This window comes from Pelodiscus sinensis, chromosome 6 (assembly GCF_049634645.1).
Source record: "Pelodiscus sinensis isolate JC-2024 chromosome 6, ASM4963464v1, whole genome shotgun sequence".
NCBI lineage: Eukaryota > Metazoa > Chordata > Testudines > Trionychidae > Pelodiscus > Pelodiscus sinensis.
In genome coordinates this window covers 6055758-6082840 of record NC_134716.1, presented here as the reverse complement: position 1 = coordinate 6082840, position 27083 = coordinate 6055758, and the positions used below count along the sequence as shown (strand labels likewise).

At 42.4% G+C, this 27083-nt stretch overlaps 1 protein-coding gene across 8 annotated transcripts in view; it reads right to left on the bottom strand.

Annotated features, from left to right (window-relative positions):
• The window catches only part of ZNF462 (zinc finger protein 462), a 108971-nt gene that overhangs the window by 18133 nt on the left and 63755 nt on the right, over window positions 1–27083 (bottom strand). For 6 of the 8 annotated variants that reach the window (XM_075931371.1, XM_075931367.1, XM_075931366.1 and 3 more), the window contains exons 6-8: window positions 26332–26450; window positions 20885–21076; window positions 1962–2220 (exon numbers count right to left, since the gene is read on the bottom strand). In XM_075931371.1, the coding sequence (XP_075787486.1) occupies window positions 1962–2220; window positions 20885–21076; window positions 26332–26450 (570 nt within the window). Of the gene's footprint in view, window positions 1–1961; window positions 2221–20884; window positions 21077–24460; window positions 24547–26331; window positions 26451–27083 lie in introns of those variants that run through there. The other 2 variants (XM_075931373.1, XM_075931370.1) reach the window with 2 other exon arrangements.

Here is a 27083-nt window from a genome sequence, read left to right as displayed (position 1 = left end):
GTGTGTGTGTGTGTGTGTGTGTGTGTAAAGCCACATGACAGTCCAGTGGGAATGTTCCTATGAGTAACACATGAGCACATGTATTTGCAGGACTATATTCTTACATAGCCATCATGGTCTCTGACAAAATATTCTATTGCGGTCGTTACCCTGGTCACACTGCTGATCTTTGGGCTGAAATCTTCCATGCCTGCTCTCTGCCAACGGCAAACCATGTTTGGAAAGCGTGAGCAAAATCCCTTCAACTGTTCAGGAGTCACAATAAATGTCTAACAGCAGCAATAGTGCCTTTTTTTTTTTTTGGTGGGCCTAACTCAGAAACAGCAGAACAGCATTGCTCCAGATTTGGTGTGTAAACAGACTTCAGTTGGCAGTAAATGTTTTGCAGTATGTTTGGGGGGGAAACCTTAAATATTTTAAAAACTGTTATGAAGTTTTGAAAAGGCAGGACTGATAAAACTCCACTAATGCATAGTACCTTTGCACAGCCAAATGTATTATGCTGTTAGCTGCACACATAGAAGACAGATGCACTGCACAGTCAAGTATACCTATGTGGCTAGAAGCTCAGTTGGGGAAGAGGCCTTTGTAAACTTGAGAGGTTCAATAATTTTGGATTAAGGAGTGGTGCTGTTTGTAAATACCCCAAACTGCTTAATTCTTAACTAAGGAATTTATAGTCCCTTTGGCTTGACAATAAAGCTACGTCTAGACTGAGTTGCTTTTTCGGGATACCAGAGGTATCCCAGAAAAGCAACAGCACGTTCAAGGAATACGTCTGTTTTTTCTACATTTTTTTCCAAAAAGCGGAAGTGCTCTTTTTCCATCCCTGTAAACCTCATCCTACAAGGGAAAAGGGGTGTGTTGAAAGAGCACTTTCTTTTGACATTTGGTGCCATGTAGATGTGCCAAATTTCGAAAGAGCCTCTTTCGAAAGTAAGTCGGAAAAAGATACACAATTTGCGTACCGCAAATTGAGTTTCGTTTTCTGATTTAACATTGCAGTGTAGACCTAGCCTAGAAAAACTGCAGACTCTGCTGACTTTGGGCCTGATCCAAAGGTCACTGATATCAATAGGAATCTTTTAATTGATTTCAGTGGGTGTTTTGCGTTTCATTCTCTATAATAAAGGATGGGTCTTTCTACACTGCTAAGAGGAAAACCTAACTCTCCCCCCTTCCCACCCTCCAAGATGCTTGAGAAATACTGCATCAAGGAACACAAACCTCTGTGTCAACATATTTAATTAGAGCCTGATTTAAGACAGTTTTGTTATGTCCAGTATGATTGGTGGAGGAAGGAGTATTAAAAATAAGCGATCAACCAAAGTCTAAAATACTAAGAAAATAGCAATCAGAATGTGGAAACACATGCAGATACCTGAGCTTTTATTATGGGTTGTTTAACTGCTTTGATGAACTATTCAGATATGACATCCCACACTTTTAGCCATGTTTCACTTCTGTCGTTTGAACTAGGTGGAGGATATTCTAAAAGTTCTGTGGTTGGGAGATTCCTGTACCCGGTCAGTGGGAACTCGGTTACTTCACTAGTACATCTGCCTTCCTCTCTTCTCACACTGGTTTCTAACATCTTCCAAAAACACACGCGACAGTTTTTGGAAGGGACATAAACCCACCGGGTCAAGGCATCAACCAACTTCTAACCATTGATGGACAGGAAAAATCATTCTCTGTCGACATGGTACTCTGTAACAACTAACTGCAAGGACTTCTTGCACCTTCCTTCTGTGGCAGACACTAGTGAATGCTGTCAGAGATACCAAGCAGGATTAGATTAGCCATGGTGTGATCTCAAAAGCAGTTCTTAGGTATCTCTCCTGGATCATCCATTCCCATGTTTCCCGTAAGCTCCAGCTGATCATCTTAGGAACCAGAGGGCTTGTCTTTTTAACGAGTTAGAGGTGGTTTTTGTTTATCTGGTTTTGTACGATACTTACTTAAAGCCTGTATAAAACGAACAATCTTTGCACTTGAAGAGTTTCTTCCCTCCGTGTTTGTCACGATAGTGACGCCGAATGCTCTGAATGTAACCCGAGGAGAATTCACAAAATTCACAGTTAAGAATGGCTTCCGTTTTCTGCTCAGCAGCCCCAGAAAGGGGGACAGGGCTAATGTTGTTGTTGTTTCTGGCCAGAGCGGCTGACTGGTAGTGGTTCAGCTGTTGCTGAACATCAGGAGGTTCTGAGTACGAAGAATCTGGAAAGAAAGCGAAGGGAAATTACACCAGTTGGTCAGAGAATCTGAGGTTTTAAGGACCTGATCCAAGTCCAATTTACTTTGCTTGGTACGAGATCAAGCCCTGAATCATTAAACTCTTAGACACTTCTTTCAGAAGCAGCGTGGAAGGAAGAATGGTACTTGTTCATCTCTATATTTTCAAACCTAGTTTATATTCTACAATGAAGTACTGAAAATATATTTAATCTAATTTTCAAGTAAAAGGCTTCAAAAAGAAGGCAGTATCAAACGGAGCTTGTGTCAAGAAATCTGTAAACTGTGGAATAGGGGCAGGCTAATATAGTGCAAACATTCTTCTATACATGACACATAATCCAAAACAGATTTGCAGTTGGTGTGAACTAGCATGTGCCCATTGATTTAGGCTAATTTACACCATCTGAGAATCTAATCCCTGATACTTAGGAGTAACCTTTTTTTAAAAAAAACCATTTACAGTGTGTCCCCTGAAATTACTGGAGCTATAACAAAGTATTTCAGTATGAAGCATTCACTACAATAGCTAGCTAGTCACACCCTAGTATTTGGAATTATTTTAATTTTAATACACAAAAATCAGACACATCTTTCAGTGGCTGATGTTTAAAAGTGAGAGAATGTTAAAAGAATATTTAATCCTAAATCCTACTAATGAGATTTCCCATCAGGTTTCCTTGAAAGATATTTTTGAAGTTTGGCTATACTGACAAAAACATTGACATCATACATCAAGTATCAAGGAGTCTAAACAGATTTTAAATGCCATTAAAATATCATGACAGATAAATGTGACGGGGAGAGGGGTAGGAGGAGAAAGAGAGAAGAGGGCAAAATCTCAAACCACAAACTGAAAACTAGTATTCCTCCCCCCGATCCCACATAAAAAATAGGCCTTGAACTTGTCCCAATATACTGTTTTGAATGTGGAGGTTAGGAATTCATCAGCTTTGTCCTATATAACCGACAGCTGCCCATGAATGGCACGAATGAAGGCAGATGAATACAGCACAGATGAATTTCAGTGTAACTTTCCTGAAAAGAAAACAAAGGGCTCTTTTCTTAAGCTTTAAAAAAAAAGAGAGAGAGAGAGAAAGAAAGAGAGAGAGAGGGAATACACACTGTACAAGCTACCTCCTGCTTTGAAGGAGACTTAATTTTCCAAAGTATAATTCCCCGAGGCAGGTTATGTAGGAATTCTCTAGCATCCATACTCGATGGAACTTAATACCATCCATTCTAACCAATTAGTAAAGATAAACAAAAAGCAAGCAGCGCTGCATAGCCCTCACTGTGGGGACATCTCCCCACCTGTCTTCAAAAGAGTACAACGCTTTCTTTCATTCTCCCTGCCAAAAAGGAGGGGCATACACGCTTTAGAAATGATAAAACAAGGCCAGAAAAAAAAAAAAAGCCAGGGAGAAGAGAGTTACATAAGGTCTCAGGCTTCCCTGGGTTTATCACCAGGTGTAGCGGGAGGACAAAGGAACAGGCATAAAGGATCCTAGTGAAATGAATTCAGTTCTCGCCTACATTTTTCTATCCTGAGAGCGCACGCAGGCAGCGTGCTACTTTGTATCACCTTCGGCCTGCAAGTCAGAACAGTTCATTTTATATTTTCTAACTTTCAAACGGGGGGAAGCAACCCACGTCTGGGTTATGTGACCCAATGGTTCTAAAGACTCAAAGTCCTAGTTAGACACAGCCTCCCACATAAGGGCCCGGCATTTTACTAATTTTAATGTCACAGCAGGCAGGTGCGTGCATGCCGTTCAGACCTCCTGTAAATCACAGAACAGAATCTTGTTGATTCATTCCTTAAGCAACAAGGAGACTGGCAATTTTCCTTACATCTTAGCATTCTGGGAAAGATCCTGAGCAGAAATACATGGGTGTATCTTTATCCACTCCAGTAGGGTTAGGCATATTTATAGATGTTGAAAATCTGGTCCACATTTTCACCCATCAATGTTTTGAACATTACCCATTGGTAAACGTGCTAAACTTTTAACTAGAAATAGGGTTGGGGTTTTGTTTGTTTTTTTGGAAGATCCATTACATTTTATTTCACACATTTTCCTTCTCCCTTGGGTCTACTATATATTACTCCAGCTGTCTCATAAAAAAAGAGAGAAGTCTTAAACTCTAGTGTTTACATATTTATATGGAATTTGCTCAATGAAAGCTGCAGAAATAAAAAGGCACACTTGTAAACCCACAGGAGGAAAAAGGTGAACCAAAGATCAACTTCCCTATCATGGGAAATAGCCAAAAGGAACATAATATGAATTTGTATGTGAATGTTCCTCATTCAGCTTGGATTTGTGCTCATTTGTTCTCTATTTTTGGCTTATAGGTCTTTTGATGAAAATATTCTACACTTGATCAGCAGTTCCATATTTATAGAAAATAAGTTAGCCACATACAACACTGTAGTTTGTGATTATACACTCTCGTTTCAATAATATTAAGATATATGCCTATATCTCTGTATGGGTATTTCACCTCTTTGCCACCGTTTTAACACTCTCAAATTCCTTGACTTGTGCAAGATTTGGCACTTCCTAAAGGAAAACAGCTGGGATTCATGTATGCATGTGGCTTCGATTGATTCCTGAGAAGCCGTTTTCCAGGCTAGGTAATATTCTAGTTCATGGGAAAACAGACACACGGGGTCAGACCAAAGGTCTATCCAGCCCAGTGTCCTGTCTGCCCACAGTGACCAATGCCAGGTGTCCCAGAGGAGTGAACAAAACAGGGAATCATCAAGTGATCCCTCCCGTCACCCACTCCCAGCCTCTGATAGACACCAGGGACACCTTCCCTCCCATCCTGGCTCATAAGTATTGATGGACCTAACTTGCATGAATTTATCTAGTTCTTTTTTGAACCCTGTTAAAGTCCTGGTCTCCACAATAAGGAATTTTCACAGACACGGGTCTAACAGGAACACTTACGGCCTAGCCCAAAAGCCCACAGAATGGAACAGAGTCTTTCCATTGACTTCAATGAGCTCTAGACCAGTCATTTTCAACCATTTTTTCATTTGTGGGCCCCTAAACATTTTTGAATGGAGGTGCAGACCCCTTTGATATATTAAACATAGTCTAGGGTTCACGGACCCCAGGTTGAAACCACTGCTCTCTGATTCTGACAACCTTTCGTGGCTCCCTCAGATAGCGTGCACACCCTGGGATGCGGTCCATGGGCAATAGTTTGAAGACCACTGCTCTAGACTAAACCTTTAGGACTTGATCCAAAGCCCACTAAAGTCAACAGAAAGACTCAGGATGGAATTTTGTGGGCTTTAGATCCAGCTCATAGGGCATAGTGCAGCAAGCACTATGTGTGGGTAGAAGCCAAGTTACGGGGGGGGGGGGGGGGGGGGGGACACACGTGTAGTGCAATAATGTATAGCTCCCAATCAGCAAAACATTTGTGTGAGAGAGAGATAAATCCCATCCCTGCTCAAAGTATCAAAGCATTTGTTTTACTCTGATGAACTTGAACATGTTGCGGGGAGGGAGCATAAAAGCACCTGGAGTTACACTTGGGATACACTTTTTCTCTAGATGTTTGTACAGCACCGCGCCCAATAGAGTCCCAACATGATTGAGGCCTGCAACCAAATTCATTCCATCCGTGTGCGGAATAAATTCCATTATGTGCACTGAGGCATGCCTGTATGTGCACCACCAGTAGAAACACATGCTGCCAGCTGTGGGCACTCTGCTAATCAGCTAGGTGGCATCTGTTTCTTTCCTGAGTGGTTGCCCAAGTGCTCAGCTTACAGGGAACACTGGCTTCCAAGCACTACCACACTATACATGTTAACTAATCAAGAGGCGAGAGGAAAAAGAGCTGGATCCTAGGAAAATAGGCAGGTGGCTCTACTGACAGTACATGATACTAATTGCATCCCAGTGTTTTGCCGTATCCAAAGGAAAAGTTTGGTTGGGCAAACTCTCAAAAGGCATTTGCACTCTCAGCGCAGAACAGACAGAGGGTCCTGTCATCCAGGTTTGAAGAAAGTAAAGGAAGTTTGCATCCAAGCCAAGCAAGAATAAGAAAGACATTCAAACAGGCAGAGAGCAGTTAGAAAATTATATTATATAATGGACTACAAAAAGCCAAGAGAGAGGTCCTAGCAGATCCGTAAAAGGAAAAACAACCAAGAATTAGAGCTCAGCACGTGATTAAAAAAACCACAGACGATGAGAATGGCTAACACAACAAATTTAAAAATATGGAACATTTCTGTACACAGATATCAGAAACTGCCCCAAAATCAGATTGGCATGCAACAAATCAACAAAAATAGTCAAATAATGCCAAAAGATTTCTTTTTACTAACTATGAGACAAAAAAAAATGTTCAGACTACAGCATGCCAACAAAGGAAGAATTGGTAGTAACTGAAATTCGGAAGAACTGTGGGTATTTGTAGAAATATGCTGACTTGAAATGTAACCTGTAAGATTTTCACAAAAGGGGCCATAAGACTAGCAGATAACTACGTGCTCATCTTTGGTCTAATTCTAGGCTCAATGAAATCAACGAAAGTTTTGTTTTTGACTTCCAACGGGAACAGTTAGGTAGGCACAGATCGCTTATGAAAATCCCTTCTATATGTAATTGGTGTGCTCACAAACACATGGCCAAGTGATTGTCAGAGCTAGTGATATGCAGTACCAGTTGGGAGGTCGAATGGGGAAGAGTTGCTGTGTGAATATTCAACACTGCCTTGTGTTAGTTATGCTTGTGCAACCGCACCTATCACGTTTCCTAAACATTGCATGCTGAGAAACGCTTAGTAATGACTCAGTGATGGGCAACGGATAAACCGTTCCAAAGCATCTAACTCACTTGGGAGCCTAAATAGGGGAACTCGGGCACTTTTCAAAAGTTGGCCTAAAGTGCCTAGAAGTGCACTGAGAGCATTTCAGCAATACTTAGGCTAATGCAGACTGGATGCCTTATTAAACAGGCCTAAGAAACTAAGGAGTAAGATTAGCCAACACAGTTAAGGGAACCCAGCATCACAGAACGACAACCATATGCCTGCTTTTTACATTGGAAAGGGCCACACCTGGCTGGCTGCTGTGGTATCATACCTGATGTGTACAGCCATACAGAATGGCATTGACTGTTTATAGAGTTTGTTAAAAACTATGGTGTAAGGAATCTACGGGGAAACATCTGGACTTCCTAGGGAGGAGGTAGAATCTCCATCCCTTGAGGTTTTAAAGTCCTGGCCTGACAAAACCCTGGCTGGGATGATTTAGGTGGGATTGGTCCTGCTTTTAGCAGATGGTTAGACTTGATGACCAACTGAGGTCTCTTCTAATCCTAAGATTCTATGATTCCATAACTCAAGAGAATGGGAAAACTCCTTCAATAAACACAATATATCAACAATAAATATAATACAAGAAGATTTATTTATTCCAAAGGAGATGAACGTATCTGAAATAAGCAAGTGGAAGAGACGCAATAGAGAAAACAGCAGCTTCATCCATATACCACGGAATTGTGGGAAAACTACAGAAATACTAGGGAAAAAATATTTCAAGGTGCAGGAAGTGCTAGACAAAAATGAAAACTCTCAAGTTTAGCAAATGAATGCATGTGCATAAAAATTAGTTTTTATTTAAGAAAAGGAAAAACAGAATATTTTTGGAGGAAGAAGAAATAAATTAAGTTTTTCATCCCAGGATACAAATTTGAAAATCCAAGACAATGAAGTTGAAATTCTGAACAAAAGCCTAACATATAAGGACTATCATTTAACATAAACCCCTTCATGCAAACACTAGTTTAGAATGAGATACAAATGCAAATGTTTAAATATCAGGCACAGAGCAGCAGTAGGAAGATTACACAAGGAAACTAAAAATAAAAAATACAAGTGAGTGTCCCAGTCTTTCAGACACCGAAGTCAATGGGACTACACCAGTCTAGCTTTTAACACCTACTTCAGTGCTTGCAGAATCAAAGCCAGAGAGGGAGTATACAACATTGCATGAGAGACACAATAGATTTTGAGTACATGAGGAACACTAGTAAGGGACAGATTACTGTCGAAAGACATTATGTCCCTGTAAAATTCATACTGTCATAGAAACTAGAGTCATTGATGATCTTGTTGTGCATGGGTGAGGGTGAAGAATGAAATAAAATAATACATCAGGAGTTGGAGAAGGTCCTATCCAGCTCCAGAGTTTTGACTAAAGAAAACAAGAAAGTTTGGGACACTTCAACATATATTTTAAAGCCTCCTTGGGCAAAAATGGGATGATGACCTAGACAAGCAAGAAGCAAATGGGACACCAAAAAAGAATCCAAGACAATACGGAACTGGAACAGCAACATCACCATTGAAGATACAGTGGAAAGACTGTAACTGGGAAACCCCTAGAATGTTGTTAGATTTACTGTGCATAGATTCACAAAGGAAAGATTGCAATTAGGAAGATCCAGATTTTTTTTTTAAGAGGAAGAAAAACTACAGGCAAATGATTTCTGCTCTATAAAAGAAACCAAGTCAGGATGCAATGTCAGATACTAAGCAAATAAAAGCAGGTCAGGGTGGGATTTTAAAAAAGAATCTTTGTGGTTTCAAAATTCCAATCCCACGGAAACTCAATGGGACTCGCGAGGACCAGCTTACGGCAGTGGAGAGAGGACAGCCTACTCGTGTAGCAGCAACAGCCTGGGAAGTGGGAAGGTGGGAAGTGGCGTTCCACAAAGATCACTAAGACGACACACATTTGCTCACTTGACGCCGCACATCGCTGACCTGAAGCGGGAACTCGTGGGAGGGTGAAACATTGTGAAGATGAAACACAGTGGGGGAGGAAAAGGAGGGCGACAAAACTGAGAAGGATTCCGCACGCACTTGAAGAATGGCTGCTTGTGGAAAACACCCAGATTTTATTTTCAATTTCTAATTGAATGCACTGGGCTTACTTCTCATTTACACAAAGGGGCTCTTCATGCTGTCAGAACAAGTGGAGGTGGTCCTGGGGTGAGACTCGAGCTCTCAGTGTTTAGTCCCTGCCAAGAAACAAGCAGGAGAAAGATCTGAGGGGATGGGTGAAAAAAAGACACTGCTTTAGGCAGCAGAGAAAAACAACTGAAGTTTGAGGATACATTACAAAAGAAGAGAGTACTGAATACACACTGGAAGAAGTTATTCCAGCGTTATGTATCAAGACCGCATCTGGAATGATCTGATCCATCCTAGCCATTTTTTTAACACTGAAAAGGAGTATTATAGCTGTATAGAAGGTATAGCAGAGGACAACCAGAAAGATACATAGACTGCAGGATCTTAGTTGTTCAAATAAAAAGGCTGGTGAGAGTATATCCATGTTCCTTCATAAGTTTTAATCTCTTTTTCCCCTTGGATTTAGATATACAGGTAGTCCGGAATAGAACAAAGCATATTTGGGGGATATTTTGAATAACTTTTTGTGCTGGTGTCAAAATCACTTAGAAAAGACACGCACTTAGTCTAAGGAGAGGAAAATAAGAAAAGGAATCAAGAAGGCAACACTATTTTACGCAGTGAGGGACCCTTACTGATCCCCACTATGTCTATGGGAGTTCTCCAATTGTTTTTTTCACTGGGCACAAGACCAGGTATACAGTGGTAACAATACACTATAAAATCAATTACAAGCAAAAGCAACAGCGACGAGGAGTCCTGTGGCACCTTATAGACTAACTGAAGTGTAGGAGCATAAGCTTTCGTGGGCAAAGACCCACTTCGTCAGATGCATGCGAGGACGAAGTGGGTCTTTGCCCACGAAAGCTTATGCTCCTACACTTCAGTTAGTCTATAAGGTGCCACAGGACTCCTCGTCGCTTTTGCAGATTCAGACTAACACGGCTACCCCTCTGATACTTAAGCAAAAGCAACGGGAACTGTGTACAGTCCAGAAGAGTCATTGGAGAAAGAAGTTGAACCGTGTTATTTTTATCTGCAGGGAGGGGGCCAACCAAAGAGCTCCCCATTCCCTCCTATTCTAAGGTTTCCTATACTGCCAGGAATTTCTATTAACATTGGCATTCAAGGCCTCTATTTATCCACAGAGTAGGTAAACATGGCCAGCAGCACAAACTGTGTCCCTATGCTGCCCTACCCAAGTGCCGATTTGGAAGGATCAATTCCAGGTAGGAGCGGACTCTGTGTATCCATTCAATCTTTGGCCATTAATGCCTTTTGCTTCTTTATCCCCTGCTCTCCTCCAACCTTTTTTCTTGGCTCCATTTTTAGCTTATTATTCTTGAACTTTGCCTCAAGAACCCAGGTTTATTGTTATTGAAGGGCAAGTACAATTCCATTCTTTAAAGCTCCCGTTATTTTTATGCAACATTCTCCCTTCTCGGTATTTTTTCAGGCCCGAGAGACCTTCTAGTGGTGAGTGTGTTTTCTTCACTGTGATTGTCCTCATTGGATAGGAAGGATGCATGCTGAATAACTGTACGTATCTGAATTACCCGGCTGAGTGCGTAGCCCCTATGGTTCGGCAGAGACGGCTGCTTAAAGCATCGGCACTGCAGCAGGCTGGGAGTATACTGCCACCTGGATATCCCAGCTTAACAATTCAGTACTTAGGTCAGGTTTCAACCATGTGCTTACAGGGTTTGGTTTGCCATTCAAATGATAACATTCCTTAGTCTAAACACAGGACCTAGAGATAAACAAAACTTATTTGTATTTCAAATGTCAGATCTCAATACACACATGACCTCCAAAGATTTTAAAATAAAAGTTGCCCATTTCTGTTTCTCATCTCTCAAGCCAGTTTCATTCCTGGGGTAGCTCTAGTGAGGTAAATGAAGGGATTAATTGCACCACTTAAGACCAGGTGGAGATAGCAAAGCAGAGAGGTTAGATACTAGGTAGGTCTACTGAGATACACATTTGGCATTCAACAATTGGGCATGATTAATAGTTAGTTTCTTAATGTGTATAAATTTTCCATCTACTGTTGATTCCTGCTTCCGACCGTAAAGGGTTGCGGTGTGTTTTATGGACTTTTAACCATCTCAGACTTATTTTATTCTGCTCTGAGTTCCTTTCCTGTTTAATTAGCAGCAGCATCAAACATTGTTTAAATGTTTCTCCCTTGCTCTGGATCTGTGTGTGTTTACGTACAAGTATCTGTACACAAATGGCAGTCATTCAACTGCATTTTCTAATTTAAGACCCGTGCTTCAAGGTTTAAGACAGCCTCTCACTATTGGGTGTTAAAAAGAACTTTTGTAACTGTTCTTCGAGATGCATTGCTCATGTCCATTCCACTTAGGTGGACATGAGCAAGCACTCTAAGAAGAATGCCCAATCCCTTGACTGCCAATACACAGTTAAGGAATACGCTTTTAATGCACCTTCCTCTGAAGCCTCTGGTATTGGACTGGAGGAACACCCAGCCCGATTCAGTCTAGCAACTCCTGTTATGAGTAAACCTGTTCCAGAGAATATCAAGATTAATAGTGGATACTTGGGCAAGGTACAAAGGATCACGGGTCTTCAGTTTGGCCCCACACATCCCAAGCTGTTCCCAGACCACAACTGCCACCTGATGGCTCTCCAGAACCTGCATGTAAGGGGAGTGGCAGAATGTTGGCCCACAAAGCTCCTGATTGGAACAGATGTCCGGTTCCACCAAATGGCCTCGTATCCAACCCACTGATTGGTTGGATGTCTAGCCCCTCCAGCTTCGCTGGTGGCACTACTGAAAGGGAAACAGGATGTTATCAGTGCAACTCAGTGAATCCTTGTCCTCATGCAGTACCGGGCTATGACTCCAGCTTGTCCACCCGGCACTGTTCCCCAGTTCCTGACTCTGAATTGACCCTCAGCATGACTCCTGACATGGATTCCAACTCTACTTTTAGCATCAATCCAGACCCTGAGACTCTAGTCTTACTCCTTGGGGCGATCTTAATTCCAACACCAGCTCTTTGGTTCCTGTTATCCAACCCCGGCTAGGATCACTAGGTCTGACCATCCACACCACGATCCTCTCACAAGGTTACTGTCAAAAAACTGAGTATCAGGAGATGCAGGCTCCATTCCAACTTTGCCATGATTCGCTGTGAAACCTTAGCCAAGCCATTTTGATTCATAGTTACAAACAGTAGTGCCGCAAGTCACACTGACACTTGCAGAATCAAACTACATATTCAGATGCCCATATAAGTGTGTGGGTACCCAACTTTAGGCACCCAGGTGAGAAACCTCTTGACCTCTGTGAAACATATTAACCTCTGTGCACCTATGTCTTCATACATCAAATGGGCCTACACCTGGATCATCCTTCACAACACTCTTTGAGATCCTCTGAAGGGAGGTGCTGGAGCAGTAAAGAGCAGTGGTAATGGAGAGATCTAACTAGGTTGGGCAGGTGTCTGATTTTCAACCTGAAAGTCTAGTCAAAAAGGGGTCTAACAACATCTGGTCAGATCAATAATATAATATATGGAGATATACCATCTCATATACCATCCCTTGAAAGGTCATTGAGTCCAGTTCCTACCCTCACAGCAGCACCAAGTACCATCCCTGAGAGATTTGCCCCAGATCCCTACATAGCCCCCTCAAGGATTGAACTCACAACCCTGGGTTTAGCAGGCCAATGCTTAAACCACTGAACTATCCCTCCCCCAACCGACTGGATACCGTCAGTCTGGTTAATGTAGATAGAGGCACCAGTAGAGTCAGCCCCTACTGAGCTGGGCCTACCCATGCCAGCCGGCTGACGCTCCACACCCTAGATCCACGGGAGAGTCCCTCCCATCCCTAACAGAAGGGGAGAGAAAGAGGAAAAGACAGACAAAGCAATGAGCTTTCAGGCGTGGAGTGGGAAGAGGAAAAACAGGGGGTGGAGCCTTGGGGAAGAGGCAGGGCAAGGGAGGTTTTAAAATACTACAAAGATGGCAACACTAGCCCTAATACAGGGGGATGCCGTACTAGAGTCATTCTTTCCCTGCAACCTCAGTCGATCAAAGAGATACAAACACTTTGTGCTCATTGGTATTCTAGCACCAGCAGCACTTTTCCTGGGCCATCGTAAAACACCGGAAGGACAGAGTGTGGCAGCAAACTCTCCTTAGTTTCCAGGGGAGCAAAGTGAAACCAATGCCGAGTGATTCTGAAAACGGGACCTTAGCTATTTCCAGGTTGGTTGGCTGGAGTGACAGTGAAAGCAAAGTTTTTATTTTTAAGCAATCCCGGTCATCCGCCATATCTTTTGACTACTTTTTTCCCCTTCAGCTTCTCTCTCGCTCGCTCACTCTCTGCAAGGGGACAACGACAAGTCCTTTCAGCACATTTGTTGGACTTTGTCCCCTGGGAAAGGCCACCCTCTTGTGTACTTTACAAATCTGTACAACACTGTCAAGCCAGTAAGTACATCTTAAAATGAACCACAGAGCAGTAGTTTAATAATAATTTTAAAAATTCGAAAAAACCCTCAACCAATTTTATTGGGAAAACACCTTCCCACAGCCGCCTCAGGTTTGCAAATACAATTTCACATGTCGCCGCCCTGAAAAAACACTTGTTTATGTCTCCAAACTAACTTCCTTTCAGAATCGTAACGCAAAACGTTAGCCACACTATTTTTCATAGGTATAAAATATAAAAATGGATAAAGGAGCTTTACATTAGAACAGAGCCCTTTATCAGAGCGATAGGTAAGATCTGTCAGTTTTAATCAAGCCACCAAACCACTATATTCAGTGGTTTCTGACTTGGTAGTAAACATTTGATGCAGACAGGAACTTTGCATGTAACCATTAAGAAAATAAATATTTTTATATTTCTACTGAGTTTTAGCCTTCAAAGGTTTGGTTTGGTTGGGTTGTTTTAAGTCTATCTGGTCATATATAAGTTGTAATAAGACAAAGACAAAAAAGAAAAAGCCTAAGCAAATCATTTTATGAGTGTGTCTAAATAAATGCAAAGTGTTTTGCTTTAAAAAGGATACATTTTAGGAGAGTATTAAATCATAACCAAAAGTGTGTTATTTTAGAAAATGAAAAAAAATGGCAAACACTGAACCAGCAAACTCAGGGACCTGACCAAAGAATTAGGCATAGGCTTAAGTTCATGCACTGTAAGTACTTTCCTAGATATACCCACTGTGTGTCTGTACAGTTCACAATATGCTTGAGTGCTCTCTTGAACATAAGTTAGTAACAACTGACAATCCCTTACGGTGTCAAGGCAGTAACTGTATTCTAAGAGGGGTGGTTGAGATTCTGTGGCCTGCACTGTGCAGGGGGTCAGACTAGATGATCATAATGGTCCCTTCTGACCTTAAAGTCTATGAATCTATGAATCTATGACTTGCACTTTCTCTGAAATCAAAAAGTTACCAAGTGTGCAGATATACCTGTCAAATGTGACTGTGGGTGTGCACATGGGGACAGCCACTTGTATTAATAGCATGCTCATCACACCGTGCTCTTGGATCACCCAAGATATTTTGTGCCATGGCACATCCAATCTGCCTTGCAATTTACGCAATTATGTTTTAAGCTTTCTTTGAACTTGTACTTTTGTCCTCACTACTTCTCTGCCTTCCCAATCAAACAGAAGCCAGAGAAAGGACTCCTGACTTCAAAGGCTTACTTTCAAAAACGGGGAGGCCCATGCAGCGAAAAGGATACTTCCATGTTCCCATGTCAACAATGTTCCTATGAAACACCCTCCGAGTATCAGTCTTCTGAAACTTAGTGATGTAATAGACTGAGAATGGAACAAATACAAAAAAAGATTGCGTGACATGCAGAAAGCACTAGTGGATACTAGCAAAAAATAAAATAAAATTAGAGCAATGACTAAAGTGAAAATTAAAAGATAGGCTTTGTGAGTGAGAGATTTAGAGACAAAGTTCAGGAAGAGCTGGAATACATGGGATTGGGTGCTTTGGACAATGAGCTCAAATTTTGCTGCTTAGTGAATTGTATTTTTATGCCATTCCCCTCCCCCTTTTTTTTCTGGACACTAGGGTGTAGGGTGTATTTTGAGTTGCTACTATAAAAAAGTAGAAACATACTGATGCCTACTATAAAGTAAAACTCAAACAAGCTTCTGTTTTGAACATTACTGACTCTGTATGTGTTCTGTAATGTGTGCCTGTATTTATGACGGACAAATATTTTTCTTGGCACGCAGGGAGGGATGGGGATGGCCACTGAGTTGCAGGAGCATGTGTAAATTGCATTGTATTGCTTTCCAAAGGATATCTCTGGCTAATACCTAAAAGCAAAGGCTCTCCCACAGTGGTAGATTGCATAAGATGGAATTAAAAAGCGACTTTTCCTAGATCTTCATGGTTTATAAACACACAGCCCACCACATTCTTGGTGCAGCTTCCTGGATCAGATTCCTCATCAGTGGGGTCAAAAATGCTTATTTTGAATTATGGCAGTAGTAGCCATAATGTGCATTATTTAGAAAACTCCAGATTCTGCCAACCTTATTCACAGAGAGGAGTGCTTTTCTCTGCTGTCCCACCAAAAACCAATAGGGCTATTAAAAAAAAAAAAAGGTGAGCAAGGGGGAGCAGCCAAGTTCACCCTGTTTTTAAACACAGCGTACATGAGGGTAATAATAAAAATGCCGACCCATTCATTAAGGTGTTGTGTATTTTTTTTATGTGCTTTAAATGTTATCAGATTGACTCATGTACTTCTCCATCTCTCTCCTTTTTAAAAAATGAAATAACAGTGCTTCCAGGGTCTAAATGTGTTTGTTTAGAACTGGAACCTGCATGGAAGACATTCCAGCTTTTAACTGGATCGCCTCAAGATTAAATTCCACGTTTACGGGTTTCAGAAGCTTCCCTTGGGGAGGATGAAGGCATCTAGGATTTAAGAGCTCAGTCCTGCAAACACTTAATCCCTAGCCTGGTGTAACTATTTGCTGGCACATTGAAGGATTTATGCCTCCTCCCACCTTTAAAAGAGACGGAGTAGGGCGTGGCATAGCCTCTACCTGGAGAGTCCAATGTGGTTTTACCTGGTTTTGCTGGAGGACCTCAGAGCATGTGCAATGTGGCCTCTCACCCGAAAAGAAGGGGCAATTAATCTATAACTCAGGCCCTGCCTATAGTAAGGAAATGTGCACTTTTATGAGCATCACAGCATAACTTATTTCTGTATATTACTGGATTAAACTGCACAGCTGTAAAGCCCCGCTTTGCACCAGAGTGGTGTGTCTCTGTTACATATTTGTGCTCATGTAATACCCAAAGTGTGGGTTGTCTTACCGGAGACAGAACCAAAGAGATCCTTTCTTCAAATTAGTCCATAGACCAGCTCTACACTGGCAGAGGAAAATCCATGTAAGATCTGCAATTTCAGCTACGACATTTGTGTCACTGGAGGTGACATACCTTACATTGATTTTCTGGGGTGGCCCCACAGCAAGAGGCTGATGGGAGAAACTCTCCTGTTGACTTCCCTTACTCCTCATGACAACAAGGACTACTGCAGTTGATGGAGATGCCCTCAGCATTTGATTTAGCAGGTCTTTACTAGACCTGCTAAATCGAACCCTGGTAGATCCATCATTGGCACGTCGATCCTCTGCTAAATATAGACAAGCCTTTAGACTTCAAAGTGAAATAGAGGTCTGAAGAAACCTGTCCAAATGGAGTTTTGAATGGTCAGACAAAACACAAAACCAAAAAACCCAAACTCTCAAACGCTTCATACTTTTGAGCCTTCTTTATTCTTGTGATGTCATAATTTCACAAGCATGCCAATTGCTATCCGTTCCTAAAGGCCACACAAAACCAGACTCTCTCATTCAAAACCATCAGAAAGAAAAGGCGTAGCTCCACCGAAGCTCAAGCGAGTTACAGCAGTGAATTTGGCCTTTTATCTGGATTATTATTGTTTAGAACAACTTACTATGTGTGATTATACTATACACAAGACTGGACTCTAATGTACAATATTTACACAGGCTATTCATATTTGTTTTTCTAATGAATGTGGTGGCTCCTGTCCATTTTTAAAAATATGAGCATGAGTCAAACATGCCTAGTTTGGTCGACGTGCATATTCACAATTTAATAAAATCACTGACACTAGGGAGGAGTGGAAATCCTTCCTAACAAGGTAAAGCCCCATTAAGCAGAGAATTCTGATGATCACGCTGCTGTACACTGTTTTTCTAAACAAATATTCCATGTCTTCAGTCCATCCTCTCTGGGGCACCTGGTGCTGGCCACTGGCGGCAGACAGGCTACCGGGCTAGACAGACCTTTGGTCTGACCCAGTACGGCCATTCTTATGTTCTTACGTCTGTAATGATAATCGTTTCGTCTCTGCTATTTATATGGCAAAGATCTGTAAACCTGTAAGAACTTCTGAATAAATAAATAGCTTGGGGGGAAAAGAATTCGATGCTTACGGACTATATCGGTTCCCATCTCGGGAGCACCTGATACCATGACAACAGCCACCTTCTATACCAGAAATATGGTGCACATGTAGATGTCCCCTTTCCACAAACCAGGCATAGATCAGTTTCCTATGTTGTCTCAATAAGAAGGCTCTATGCTGACCTGCAGGGCCCTCACCCATCAAGAACTGATAAGACAGGCCAGACTATGCCTGTTCAGATTTTAGTCTGACTGACAAGAGTCCACCAATTCATTTCACCACAGACCTCCAAACAACTGTTCACAGCTGACCTGGACCTAGGGTTGCTAATGCTGACTGAAGCTATTCCAGATTTTTTCCTGCCAGTATTACACATTGTCATTTTTTGGAAAATACCCTATTAAAATCTCCAGGATTGCTTTCCATAGTCACCAGGAGATTGATGCCAATTCTGAGAAATGCCAGGCCAGTCCTGGAGAGGTGGCAACCCTACCTGGGGCATTTTTACCAGTGCCAGAATGTTTCTTCTTTTTACTGACAATATAGCCAACAAGCACCGGACCTCCAAACGTGACCTAGAAGTCTATTCTCATTCTAAACTCCCCATCTCCTGAGCATACACTATAACCCATAAACTGTGCTCATTGCTCCCAAAACAAAGCTAAAACACACAAGTCATGTAAATGTAAATTCCGTCATGCTTTGTAATGTATGGACCAGCACCTTTGGAGCTTTAAAGGTGGCATCTTGGGAAACAAATTCTGCCTGGTCTGGTGGCAAAATTTCTACTGGGCACTTGTCACCAAATCGTTTTATTCCAGCAACGTTGCCTCAAATGTGCATTTGCTCCTCACGCCCCTTTTCATTTATTCTTACAGGTTCCACGTTTTTCACTCCCATATCTCTTGCAAGCCATCCTGTTCTGGTTCTGCTCCACTCACTTCAATGCATGTGCATAGTAACTGGGCCTGACTTCTAAGCTTTCAATTGCACTTTGTTGCCAAATAGCTACTGGCTCATGAAACAAGTCCCAGTTTAGTTGATACAGTCTCCATGTTTGCCACTCACCCTGATCCAATTTTGTGTCATCAGCAAATTAACTAGATGACAGCCAGCCCGGGTGAAGGTTATTTATATATGTTAGAACAGCAGAGGTCCAACAACTGTGTATTGTGTGAACTCTGCATAATACTTCCCCCAGTGGGAATAATAGTGCCTCTCACATGTGCAACCTGCTTTCCATTAGTCTGACCAATTTTTTGTCTATTCCAGGGATCACCTGCAGCTTACAGGCCTAAGTTACATGGAGCTCTATTCAGCCCCTTCTAAAAATCCAAAACGAATCATATCAAACGCACAGTGATTATTGATTTGGTCCGTCACCAACTCCTCATCACCAAGACGATTATTCAAAGTGTGTCATTCCTTCTTCAAGCAATACTGAGAGTCTTCATTTATGCTTATTACTTCATCTGTGGTCTTCTAAATAGCTGCAGGTGGTGTTTATTATTTTCAAAATTATTTAAAACTATTAGTCTAATTTGAAGACGACTAAACTACTTTGGGACAAACTCCCTCTGGTCACAATACAAATCTGGATTGGTTAACAAACACCTCCTATGATAATGGGCATTTTTCAGTGCACCTAAAACTTTTTTAACCAGAACCCTTTAAATAAGACATACACCTTTTTAAAAATAAAAAGGCTACGATATTGAAAAGAGGCTCCACAGGATAATTGCCAGTCATGCCTGGCTCATGTAATCACGACTTCGAGCTCTGAGTGTGAGCAACAGAAAGCAAATGCATCATCCGTCCCATGCCCATAATACTGACTCTACATATCTCGATATCGTTATTGTGAGTAGAACCTGGCTAACGGATTGGTAGATCCATTGATAACTGAAATTCGAAATGGGAAGAGTCAGAGAACTATTTTTAAAAGCAATATAATGCATGCCAGATATATCTTAGTGTGACTAGCTTAATAGGAGCAAACATGGTACTAAAGTAGATCAGTCAGTAAGTATTTACTACCCAGTTCCAAACACCATCCCCATGAAAGGAAGGACTCCAAATAGGGCTGGTCAAAACTGTCTCATTAAAAAGAAGGTTTCAAAGGGGAAAAAGCCTTTGGGGAACATTTCTGTGGTGTTCACATCTGTAAATATTTTCTTTGAAATATTTAGTGTCTATTTTAGTCATTTTGTGCTTAGTCCTCTTTCAGTCTTCCTCCCATTTAAAAAAAACACACTAAGTGATTAGAAATAAAACTTGGTTTCAACAATAACCACCAATTGAACATTCTGTGGGACATGTGGAAAAATATTTCCCTCTTTCTAATTTTTCCTTGGAAAATCAGGTTGGAGGAAATCCCAGACAACCTTGGAAGATCTACAGTGAGCTGGAACTTCTGCCCAGTTCCTTGTGCATCCCTTTTCCTTGTCCATATGGCTCACCCAGGAACCAGAATAGCTTCTTGCCTACATGCCAACACCCTTGCTGGCCTGGGATATGGAGTTTGACCTTGTGGCTGCACTAGCTCCCTGTAAGCTAGCTAGGATCCATGTTATCTATAGCATCCATACTCCAGTTCTGCACCTGCTCTATTCAACCACAACTCACCTACATTTCCAGACCCCGGAGCAGCACACTGCTCTTGTAGTGGCCTTGAGGAAGGGAGGGAGGATGGGAAAACAATGCCCCTTTTGGCTTCACTCACCATCTTCACCCTCCATCCTGGTATAGCCAATCATTTGGGCTTCGCAGCAAGAGGGGGGGAAATATATTTACCCCATAAATGTGAATAAAGGTGATTAAGTCTTAGTTGTAGGACCTCACTAAAGCCCTCTGATTTTAGGAGGAGCTTTTGGAAGGCACAGAAAGGGACTGAGATATCCTGTTCCCACCGATTCTCAGTGGGAGTTGAGACTCTAAATATGTCTTTAAACATCTCCCTCGTAAGACGTTTCTAAGACGTGAAGACACCCTGATGTACCAGTTATGGCTGGACAAGTTAGAGGAGCATGAATCTTGCGAGATCCTTCCACAAACCATATACTAAAGCTTCCATCCAATTTATTCTCATTTTAGAAGCAACTTCAGATTTGCCTTTACAAAACGACCAAAGAAACCCCTTCTGGGACAGACCGTTGCCTTAATATATATTGGTGTGCATGCGCGCACGCACAGCACTTTAGACAGTTAGGTTCTTGCTCTGAGGCACCTCTTACCATTAGAGTCCTCCACTTCGTCAGCTGGAGTGTGGTTCTTGGAGGCGTGTTGGGCGAATGAGGCTACAAGGCTGACAATGCGGGGTCTTGGTAGTGTCAGTGCTTTCCCGTGCACTTTCAAGGAGTGCTCTTTCAGCTGGCTGATTGTCATGGTGGAAAATGAGCAGGAGGAGCATTTGTAGGCATGTTCACCTGGGTGAGCGAAATACAGGCAAGTCATCAGCTCACAAAAGAAACAATGGGGCCCCATCCTTCTCCTACTGAATTCAATGGCAAAACTCCCATTGACTCCTCTGGTGCAAGACTGGTTCCAAAGAAAACCAGCTATCGAGTTTTCCTGTTGGAACAGTCGGTACTGGAGGCTATGGATAGTGACACCTGCCATATGACAAAGATATTGCCCTTCGGTAACCCTGGCCCCTTGTCACATGACTGAGGCTAGCCAATAAAGACCAGTTTCCTATCCGCACTCCCGTGCAGGACAACCTTGTTGCATGGTGTTGGAAGAAAACAATCTTTGGCGAAATGAATCTCTCATGCTGAAAGAGAGCTGGAAGCAAGGGTATGCGACTTCCAAATGTTCTTGGAAGCAAGAGGCCTTTCACAGTAACTGGAGAGGGTAAAATCCTCCATACTATTACATGTGGCAGGGCCAGAAGCACAACAGAAGGGCATTTCAAGATGCAAGCCAAAATCTTCATGAATACGATGATCCAGGCAATTTGAAAAAGGTACATTTTCTTTACATGAAACCAGCTGCCAGGCAAGATCATTGGTCACCGTGTAACAAAGCTAAGTCGCGTGAATTATTTGTGCTGCAAGTGATAACCAGATCAAGGCAAGATTATTGCAAGAAATGGACATGAAAATGCTAGGAAAAGGGGATATCTGTAAGGCTAGTGAAAACTGCGTTATGGAAAGCCTTAAGAAGGGAAAGAACAGAAGCGAATGAACAGAAGTGCCTGCAATTCTAAGTGCATTCCAAGCCATAGAGAGAGACTCCAAGGATAAACAAATTGCAGAGACCAGATTTGTTTGCAGTAAGAGCGGAGGCAATTGGAACGCAAAGCAAAAGTTGTCCAACACAAGGGTTGTGGTGTTATGCATGCACGTAGCGCTCTTATCTGGAAGAGAGAACAAAGCACCATACTGAATAAGCATGGGCTACACCCAAACCACAAAAAGCAAAACAAAAACACGTGTAAAATATGTATGAACATTAACTGGAAGACAAAACTTTGATAACAAAGATGCAGAAACAGTTCTTTGGGAGTGGGGGGAGGAGGAGAAATCTTAGTAAAGATTCTGGACCAAATTGGGTTTGCGACAATGGAAACAAACAAATAGAAAATGTGAAAATATACATTAGAGCCCAGTGCAACATAATCATAGCAAGCATACACAAAAAAGTAAGTGCTAAAATTAAAACCAACAACTATTAAGTGTCTTTAGCATTAAGATACAAAATACAACCACCTGGCAAGCCCATGGAAAAGGGCAGACCACTCAGAGTAAGAAGTTAAGTAATGTTATGGATCACGAAGATGTGAAAGAGGTTATCTCACATATTCCATGAGAACAACTGAGGTGGTTGTAACTAGGACTTCAAAACTTTCAAAGACTTTCAGAAGGTCTGACAATAGAAAAACTGCAAAGATCTATCTTCAACTCCCCATATATACATACATACACACACACACACAGGGCTTGACAAACGGCAGCGAAAACCACTCGCCAGCCCCGTACTGCGCATGCGCAAGAGTTGCATTGCGCATGTGCATGCCGTGAATGAACGGGCGTGTGGCTGAAATCTACTCGCCATGGGTGAGTAGATTGTATAGTTTGTCGAGCCCTGAATATATATCTGTATGTTTAAATGATATCCCTTTGGGACTGTATCAGATCCTGAGATGTACCAAAGCTTCATGACTCCGATTATTTAGCATGACAATGGGGTGGATGTAAGGGCTTACGATCCACTGACCTGGAGTGAAGACAATAACACGAGAGGCACCACATAATATTCTGCAACATGCCAAAGAAAGAACATTACATTGAACAGTAACAAATGCCAGATAAGAGTGAATGTAAAGTACATATTCCGTGACAAATGGAGTTTGATCAGAACCAGAAAGATGAAGGCGACTGTACAAATGGAAAGACCCAAGAATAAGGAGCAGGCTAACGTATCTAAGCAAATTCATCTCTGAATTTGTACAGACTAACACTGGTATGATCAGGAAAAGAAAAAGCTTTTGGGAATTTCTTTAAAGTTTTCATGGAAGTGTTAAAACTGGACTCTTCTGAGATTAGAAAGAGCCTAAGATCTTGACTGATTCAAACTCACAGGGGTTGCGAGTAGCCTTCCTGGAAAGTCATTACTCAGTGGACAACATATCCAGAGAACTAACTACAACACAACAAACCACAGACTGAAAAAAATTGCTAGCAATTCTTCAGTTTCATGAATATATCTATTTGATAGACGCTGGTTGAGGCAGAAACAGACCAAAATTTTGGAAATCCTATTACACAAGCCATTGTGCAAGGCGACACCTACACTCCAGAAAGTTGACCGCGAAATTCCAAAAATACTTGCATAATAGGATACGCAGGCCCTGTAAGGAGTTTCTCAGAACAGACATGCTTTCAGAAGCACTTATATATAGCAAAATCAAGACCTTATTGAAAGAGGAGTTTGAAGTGCTATGGCTCACTTACTAGCTTTGAAACAAAATTGTGAGACATTCAAACAGAAAATAAAAAAATAGCCCAGCCATACAAAACAACCAAACGGTATAACAGCTTGAGAGATTAATTTTAAATGCACAACCAACACAAAGCACCCAGCTACCTACAATACACGAAAATGTATTGGGACTATAGCTGCATAAAATGGGATTCTATACCAAGGACACCATCTCATAATACCACACAGCACGAGGTCAGAAATGTTCAAACTAATTCACGCGGACCAGCCATATATTGAGAGGTGTAAGAACAAGGCCTGGCGTGATTGCTGTCAGTGAAGATAAGGTACCAAGTGTGAAATCTGCAATCAATAAAGGAAACAGAATGCAGAGCAGCAGCAAAACTATAGGCGTGTCCTAACTGCCCTTCGTCCAAGGTTACTTTTGATCTACAGGTGTTTCACGGGAAAGATCTAACTTCTTCTAAGTGAACTACAACCAATTTTATTGTTTTAATTGCGCCTCTGCAGAACAGGTGGAAGGCACACCCATGAGAACAAGATATGACCATGTGAGATTTAGAGATATAGTTGCTGACAGATGTCTAACACCCTGCCCTCCATCTAAGATGTCTATTTTGGGGGGTTTAGTAACTGGCGAGATTACTGGGTGGAGGTTAGTTTTGGTTCACAGTCTACTCGCCTGCATTTGACTTGCTTTGGTTTTGGTTTTTTGGTTTGTTTTTAAAGGGAAGCCGTAACGGTAGCTAAAGGAGTAACTAGATATTGACCCCAGTCCTGGGATAACCTTTTTAAATGTAGAAACATGTCATGTGGCTGGGCCCAGGACAGCAAGGTCAGTCTCTGAATGATCTGGTGTCTCATACCTTTAGACCAGGGGTCTCATACTCTGGACACTTGAGCCAGTCCCAGCCAGCGTGAGTGTGCAATCCGGATTGAGACTCCCGGCAGACTGGGGGAAGACAGGACTGTCTGTTACCAGCCTCAAGCCCCACTCCTTCCTGCCACTGTCCCGCCCTCTCACACCATGGCACCCATCCCTTGAGCATGTAGCCGCGTCTCCCTCCCCCACTCCCTGTGATGGTAGGAGCCATGGGGCAAGCAGAGGGCACTAAAAGGGTGCACTTGCTCCACTTCCCCTGTGGCTCCTGCTACTGTGGAAAGTACGAGGGGGATACTATTGCATAAAAAAGCCTCTGCCTGAGCTTACTTGATTTATATACATGGATTTTCTGAAACGACACCAAACTGTAAGGCCTAAGGTTTTAAACTGCAACTCATTGTGCTCTTTGTCAAACTTTGTAATCTGTGTAACTCAGAAACTTACTGTAAGATGCAACTTCTCCTAAGCTGCATTCTCCCCTGGGTGAATGGAGAGAGTGTGAGAGTGTGTTTGAAGAAGACTGGGAACAATGGAGCACATTTCAATGAGTCATCACAGTCTGGGCATGCTCCCTGCTGGATAAAAGGAAGTCTGGGCATGCTCCCTGATGACGAGGTGAATGAGTCACAGGAGCCATTCAGACACTATATAAAGAGAAGGAGCGCATGTGAGACTCTCCTTTTCCTTTCCCTGCTCCTCTTCAGTGTCTTTCCTCCGGACCAGCTTCCCCAGCCATGATGAGCAGACAGACCCTCCAGGATCCACATGCCTTGGCTCCTTCTGCAACCCATATGTCTGTGTAAGTGTGTGAGTGTCTGAGGGCAGGAATTAATGGGTGAGTGTGAGAGAGAGAGAGAGAGAAAGAGAGAGAGAGAGAGAGAGAGATATCTATCTTCTTTAGTTTAAACCATTGGTGGCTGCTTTCTCTTTAGTTTTACCTAATGGAAATAAACCCATACTAGTGTAATCTTGGGTGGTCTCCAGTGAGAATATTTTTTGGGATAACAGATACAACAGCTGCTGCCACGTGGTACCACGCCTCCACCCCCAAGTGATCACCAAAGCTACGTGCTCAGGGGACGAGATTGCATGGGGAGTGGACAGAGCAATGGTGGGAAGGGGCGGTGGTTGAGGGATGGCAATGGACAGCCTTCCTCCAGCCCCGTTGGGAGTCCAGGGCCAAAATGCACAATCCCTCTGGCTGGGACCGACCCACGGGCCGGGAGTTTGAGACCCCTGCTTTAGACAGTTCCAGGTGCAATATTTTGCAGGGATTCTTTCGCGCCTCCCCTGTATCACTCATTTCCCAACTCCCAGCTATTGCAGGCATGCTGGTTCAGGGTACGTATTCTAGACATCAGGGAAAGTCTGTAAAAAATACTTCACTCCTGGATGCGTATCAGGCACTGTAAGATAATGGAGCCATGCCAGTCTACACCAGTGGAAGGCCCGGAGCCAAGCAACCCATGGGTTGCACACTGAAGCAACCCATGACCATGTCAAGTGTAAATCCCAGCTCATTTCAGGAATCAGGTAAAAACCAACATACATCAAAACAGCTGAGCAGCAGCAGGGGGGAGAATCAAACTCCCCCATCCGCCTTTCCTAGAAGCTGAATGACTAATCACACTCTAGAAACAAAAGGGCAGGACTTGAAGCACTGGGTGTCAGCCTAACCCGGCTTCTATGTTAGGGTTCCCACTGACTTTCATAGGAGCAGAAAGTTGGGCCAATGCTTTGAAAAATCCTACCCCAAACTGGTGGTGAAACGTGGAACTAGTAACCGTAGCACTAACCAACAACGAGAGTAAGACATTTTTTATAGCGGCGGCATTGTAAAATTGACAGACTTACCAGCGTGAGCTTTGAGTATATGAGTTTTCAGACGGCTATTATAGGAGGACTTGAAGGGGCAGAGTTTGCAACGGAAGGGTTTATGGTGTCCGTGGTGAGTCTGCATATGGCGATCCAAACTTGGCAAGAGAGAGGCAGAAAAAGGAAACAAAATAAAAATTAAATAACTTCAGCTACTACTTCGCATGCCAGGCTGAAAATCTACTGAGCCAGACTCTGTGACGCTTCTTCATGCTGGGAAGCACCGTAGTCCAATGAGGGAAGGTGCAAAACAAGGTAGTATCTAGCATGAGGAAGGGTGGGAGAACTGAGCCCAATCTTACGCAGGATGCAAGCCATCTAAACAGGATATTTGGGGGAAATCTGTTGTTAATCTGTCTTAGCCAGAATTTAAATAGGAGGGGTGTTATGGAGTAGAGCAGGTTAAAAAAAATAAACCAACCATTTTTGGTTTAGCAAGAGTCTTTGTGAAAAGTTTGCCCCGTTTTCCCCCCTCCAATCAGCAAGGTTTAAAATTTTTAAACCTGCTCTATTAAGGAAGCCTTCTTTTGGCAAAGAGCATAGAAGCCGATTAGTCTGTTCTGGGGAGGATGCCAGGAGGCTGTGCTGGAGCCAACCAAGGAATTCCAAGACTAAAAAAAAAAAAAAAAGCTGGTTTTAGAGATTTGGGAGATACTACATAGAGGCCAAGAAGAACGGGTGGGTAACAGGGAACATCTACACTAGGACAGTCTTCATGGGATGTCAAAGCA